This window comes from Epinephelus moara, chromosome 9 (genome assembly GCF_006386435.1).
Source record: "Epinephelus moara isolate mb chromosome 9, YSFRI_EMoa_1.0, whole genome shotgun sequence".
In the NCBI taxonomy this organism is placed as follows: Eukaryota; Metazoa; Chordata; class Actinopteri; order Perciformes; family Serranidae; genus Epinephelus; species Epinephelus moara.
The window spans coordinates 35,153,938-35,159,937 of NC_065514.1; the positions used below are offsets into that span (position 1 = coordinate 35,153,938).

At 38.4% G+C, this 6,000-nt stretch overlaps 1 protein-coding gene across 3 annotated transcripts in view; it reads right to left on the reverse strand.

Moving 5' to 3' along the window:
* syk (spleen tyrosine kinase) overlaps positions 1-6,000 on the reverse strand; it is a 68,916-nt gene that overhangs the window by 21,130 nt on the left and 41,786 nt on the right. For all 3 annotated transcript variants that reach the window (XM_050052691.1, XM_050052692.1, XM_050052690.1), the window contains exons 6-7: positions 1,169-1,250; positions 978-1,024 (exon numbers count right to left, since the gene is read on the reverse strand). In XM_050052691.1, the coding sequence (XP_049908648.1) occupies positions 978-1,024; positions 1,169-1,250 (129 nt within the window). The remainder of the gene's footprint in view (positions 1-977; positions 1,025-1,168; positions 1,251-6,000) is intronic.

Genomic DNA, 6,000 nt, shown 5'->3' on the forward strand with positions numbered 1-6,000 from the left:
GCCAGAAATTCATTGTACTTTTTTTTTTCTTCAAACTTGTCACTTGTGGTTCATTCAGAATGGACGTGGGACCCACTTTTGGACAAGGACCCACCAGTTGGGAACCACTGATTTAGTGTACCATGCTGCACTGCAATTTGTCTCTGATTAAGGTTTCTGCACACATCATTGAAGTTTGTATGAGAAAGTTGGTTTGTCTTCTCTGTAGAATGGACCACTGGTATACTTTTCTTTATAAGGCCATACAACATCAACTGCCATTTTTTTCTTTTTTTGGTTGTTGTCTATGTTTGTTTTGTTTTTATCACTGTTGATTACTTGTTTGTTTGCTGTAAGAGACACAAACTATTGCTGTCTTTCTGATTTTCATTTGTATTTGTAAATAAAAAATTAAAAAGAGAAAACCAATTGGTCAATACCTCTCAGACAACAAACGGAAACCAGAACACTGATCACAAAATCTTGTCCTGTTGCCTACAGATTCTGCAGACATATGCATATATCTATTTAGAGAGATTGTGGTTGATGCAGTAATCCCAGAGACAGAGATCTAAAAATGTGTACAAGTAAAACCAAAACCATCTGCATGAATAAATACCACCGTAGTGAAGTGAAAAAGTTCAGGGTTGTTTTGTCCTTTGGTGAACCAACTGTTTAAATATTATCTGTCCACATGCAGGAAGATGAACAGACATGTTTCCGTCTATGAAATTCGCATTCATAATCAATCTACAATTATATCTTATTGTCAGAAAACATAGAATCACAACCAGATGTATCGGTTAAACCCATTTCAGACACATATCTACTGATGACAATCAATATATAAATCAGCGTCCTCATTTCCTTTGGTGAGACACATAAGTGAGTGGAGGAACGTTGTTCCTGTTTGTTTTTTTTTGGACATACTGTACGCACAGGAACATGAAAATATGCAAATGCATTATTGATAGCACACATGCACACACACATCTTACCAAGGCAGAAGATAGTCCAGGATGGTCTCGTGGGAGTAGTGGTCGTCCTACAGAGTGTATGACACATGTGGATCAGATATGAATATATTCCCACACATTTAGTTTTTAGATATTAATTCATATGCACTACACTTCTCACTTCTTTTGGAATGACAGTCTTATCTAGTTTCATTAATTGTGACTGTTTTTACCAATTTCTCCGTCAGGTCGTGGACAGGGCTCTGTAAGCACTCGCAGCAGGCCGTCTGGTTTGTATGAGTAGTGCTCCACCAGCTGTAATAAACACAGAAGTTCACACACTCACCATAATGTTCAGGACTGCATACATGCATCAATAACTACAAAAGACTAATGTGATGAAGTCTGTAAAATAATATCAACATGAATGAAGCCAGAATGTTCTTGATACCCCAGAAGACAAACTTCGACAGCTTTGTTATTTGGAGAGACTGTCTGGTAGCAGAGCTAAACATAAAGATGTTTGTCCTGAGCAACCGATCTCACAGAAGTATGTGAAATGACCACAAACTTTAAACACAGTGACAACTGAAAGTCAAGTAGGATTCTTTGTCATAGTGGACACACAAATCCCCGGTTCAATGGCGTCACACAATGGGCGGTAATTGAAGTTACGATCCCTTAGGTAGTATAAAATGCAAGAAAGTCCACATAGGGAGGAGGTTGGGGTGGTGAATGTGTCAGTAAACACTGAACTTTAATCCATGAGACTGCTGTTTGTGTACCATGTGAAACTAAATGTCAACTTGGACTTTTTTAAACCTAAACATACTTGGTCTCATTCATGAAATGTTAGTAAATCTGTGAGTAAATTTGCACATAAATAACCTTGGTACTAAAAACCTACACCAGATCCATGAACACCGTGGACACTTGGATTTGATCGTAGGTGCATGTGTATATTCATGAATGCCAATCAATCGTAAATTGACAGTGTGCTTCCCCTAGTCAGCAATTAGCATACATCCCTGCCCATGAATAGCCAGTGATCACCATATGTGGAGGTAATAATTACTATGGATAGGTGCATCTTGCTGACCTGCGAACATGGAGCAAACAGAGAAAGAAAGCGAGAGAGAGAAGAGAAAAACTTGTTGAGACATACACATACATACAAATATATATATATATATATATATATATATATATATATATATATATATATGTGTGTGCTTATTTTTATTTATTTATTTAAAACAGGGACAGTATACATACTGATGAACATTAAATGCAAATATGTAGGATTGTAGCCAATGGGTAATTTCCACCCTCAGTCCCTTGGCAGGTTGATGTTTAACTAATCAAAAACAAAATAAAAAGACAAAAACAAAACAACAGTGACAAATAAACAAACATATAGCGAACAGTAATACAGACACAGCAGACCAAGAATTGGGGGACCAGTTGAAAGTGCTTCAGTGGTAAATTAATGTGTGATGTGCTAAGTGCTCAAGTGCTAAGGTGCGATGGTTTTTAAGGGTTAATATTATTGCACACTGCCCATGTTAAAGTGCTAATTGAATTGCACACCGCCCGATTGCACAGGTTTATGAAGTGCTAGTGTATATTGCACAATGCCCTATAGCACATACAAATGTGTGTGCAGGTATTATTGCACTTAAATTAACATACATAGATGTATTTATGTACGCACAATTACACTGAGTTACATACAAGTTGTATGTGTACAAGGACAGGCTTGGCTTGTCACCGGCACATCCCCGGTATATAAGCCAGACCACGTCCTGAGATAGTTCCCCAACAAACAGACAGACAGTGCTTTATGCTGTTATTAACTGCATATTGCCCATAGTGATTGCACAGTTGCCCATGATATTAATATTAATTGCACATTGTTCACTTTAACATGATTAAACATGATGGTCACATATCTGTTTGGTCTGGTTGGATAGCACACACATAAAGCGAGGAAACAATGGAAAAAGCAGGATGGGGGCTACGAGCAGGTTAGTTATGACCACATCTCTGATTTGCCTTAAGCCATCTCTTCAAGTTGCTTCTAAAAGCATAATGCGCGGGACATTCCCTAATCGCAAGAGGTAAACTATTCCAATATTTACTGCCAATAAAAACACCAAAGGTCCAAATGTTGTACGCCTAAAGGGCACCTCGCAGTCCCCCCTGGAAGAGGCCCTGGTGTCCCTGGACAAGCCACTATCTGCTCTCAGCTTAATGAATTCATTTAATGGGGGAAGTGTTAGCCGATGTAGCACCTTGTACATTAGGCAGGCAATTTTGAAGTGTTTGAAGTTATCAAAATTTAAAAAACTGTGTTTAGCAAGAATATTACGATGATGAAAATAGTACGTTTTTAATCAAACACTTTTTGTAAAACCGTTCTATGGGCTTAAGAATTGTTGTACCTGAACATGACCAACTGACAAAACAATAATCGATATGCGAGAAGATCATAGCATGTAAGTACATTCTAGCTGCATTCTCTGTTAAAGACGTCCTGATCTGCCTGAAATTTTGTACATTAAATTTAATTATGTTAGATATCTTTGTTTTACATGATTCTTAAAGGTTAGGGTGGGATTTAAGATCCCAAGATACTTAAATTCTTTAACAAGACCAAGCTCCTCCCCATTCAAGTATACATTGGAATGTGTTGCCTCTATTGGCCATTTAGAGAACATCATACAAACAGTTTTCTTGGTGTTCAGTAGAAGGCAAGATTTAGTAAGCCAGGTCTGAACATGTGTCATTGCTGATGTGAGGACACGGGAGGCATCTTAGACATTCTTTGCATGAGTAAAAATCACAGCAACATCTGCATACATTTGGAAATTTACATCTTGACAGGAGTTTGGCAAATCATTAATGTACAAGGAGAATAAAATTGGTCCCAGGATTGATCCTTGGGGGACTCCTATAAGGTAAGGGGATTTGACACCATCAATATTGACACACTGCTGTCTGTTAGATAGATAGATAGGGTTTGAGCCAGAGCAATGCTGGTTCAGAAAATTTTTAATTTGTTAGTTTGGACAGAAGGACTCGGTGGAATAAGGAAATAATCGCCCCGGCGTTTAATCGCCCCGGCGTTTAATACGCAAAACAGTAGATTGATTACACGGGGAGGTTGGATCACCTGGCAACATTAAAAAGGCACAGCAAGCATTTTTTTTACTAGTAGCACTGAATTTAAAAAATAACAACAACAACAAAAATGCAGAAAGAGAGGTAACTGAAACTCTGAGTCAATCACCATGGCAACTGAGTCTGTGAACCTAACCTGCTTGCTAGCAGGTTTTCTTCAATAAACCCTGAGATTTTCTCTGTCTCCTCCCTCTTACATGCTGTTTCATTTCCTCATTCATTCAGTCCGTGTCAAAGCTTGTATCAAAGCGCATTAATTAGCGGAGATTTACCGTCTGTCACAGTCTAAATCCTGCTGGATATTGTTACTCAGGACTGTCTTAAAGGTATAATATGTAGTTTTTCCACATAAAAATGTCTAAAAATAAAATATAAAAAAAAAAAATAATAATAATAAAAAAATAAAAATATGAAATATTAATAAAAGTTACGGACCATGTCATTATGTCGCATGTCAATGGCGACGTAACTCCAGTTACCATAGCCATTAAATGAAGGAGAAGAAGAAGAAGCAGACCGGATGAGACGTCAGAGAATGAACGTTACTGTTGCTAGGCTAAGCTAACTCGTCATGGATCATGATTATGCATTGACGGTTGCTGCACCTTCTGACACCGAAGCTGTCCCGGTAAACAAGCCGGTAAAACGGAAACGTACGGGTCAACCAAGCGATCCCAGAAGAATTTAGGATAAGAAGAGAGCTAAATCAAGGATAAATATTGATGTGGCCTTTCCGAGATGGAGAGAGCTTTGCGAAAATCTAGGACTACAATTCGACGCCGACCTTGCGTGTGTTCTACTAGACAGGTAAGCAAACATCTGGCTGATGTTATCGAAATATTAATCATTTCCACCAGTGTATTGCAAGCACTGCTGCCCGCCGGGGCACCAGCGCTGTGGAGCGGAGGCTGGCTAACCACAACATCTAACGATAGGTTTCTATAATGCTGAACTGATGCCGGTAAATGAACTGCATTTATAAAAGAGGCAGAGGAATAACTAAACATAAGACGCACTGAGCAAGAGAGAGCAGCAGAGAGGGAGAATCCATCGCTAACTGTAAAGCTAAGTAACTAGCAGTTTGCTCAAATAACTAGCAGATTGCTAACCCCTCAGCTAAAGTAAGTAGCATTTCTGAATAGAGTGTAAGTAACTGAGGTTAGCGAGACAGTCGCTAAAAAAGACAGCTATGACTTTTTTTCTCTGCTGCTGAAGCTCGCTCTGTCAAAAAAACTGCCATGGTCGGTTTCGGTTTCACGGAGTGAGGAACGTGAGATCTGTATCTGTTATATGACTACAACTCCCATGATCCCACGCTACTTCGTGACGTCATCCAACTCCGTCTTCTGTTATTGTTTTGGTTTGAGACCCCTAGCGGCAGAAAATTACATATTGTACGTTTAAGTTACTGAATTTATGCACATCAATAATTTCTTTGGACATCAGTTTTTGTCTTTACATTCAAATATTATACAGCGAGAATTCATCCTCAGCTCAGAATCAAACCTCTGTCCTTTTTATATTTATTTATTTATATTTTTATAACACTGTGCACAAGGATCAGACTGTCACTCTGTTAGAGCAGCTCTGTGTGATCACAATTTTGTGGTCAAAGGTCAAGGTCATTGTGACCTCACAAAACAGGTTTTTGACCATGCATACCTAACATGTAACTAGACAAATGTTGAACATTTGCTCCGCTGCAAATGTTTATTGCACATAATGTGTAGGTCTAATTATTTAAATTTTAAAAATCGGTATGAAGCTTTAGACACGTAGTATCAATGACTAATGATCTCTATCACTGATGTCATTGGTCGCACTGATGGAACATAATTCCTATAGCCTAATACTGTGGATTATATGTTAATATTTCTGAGTG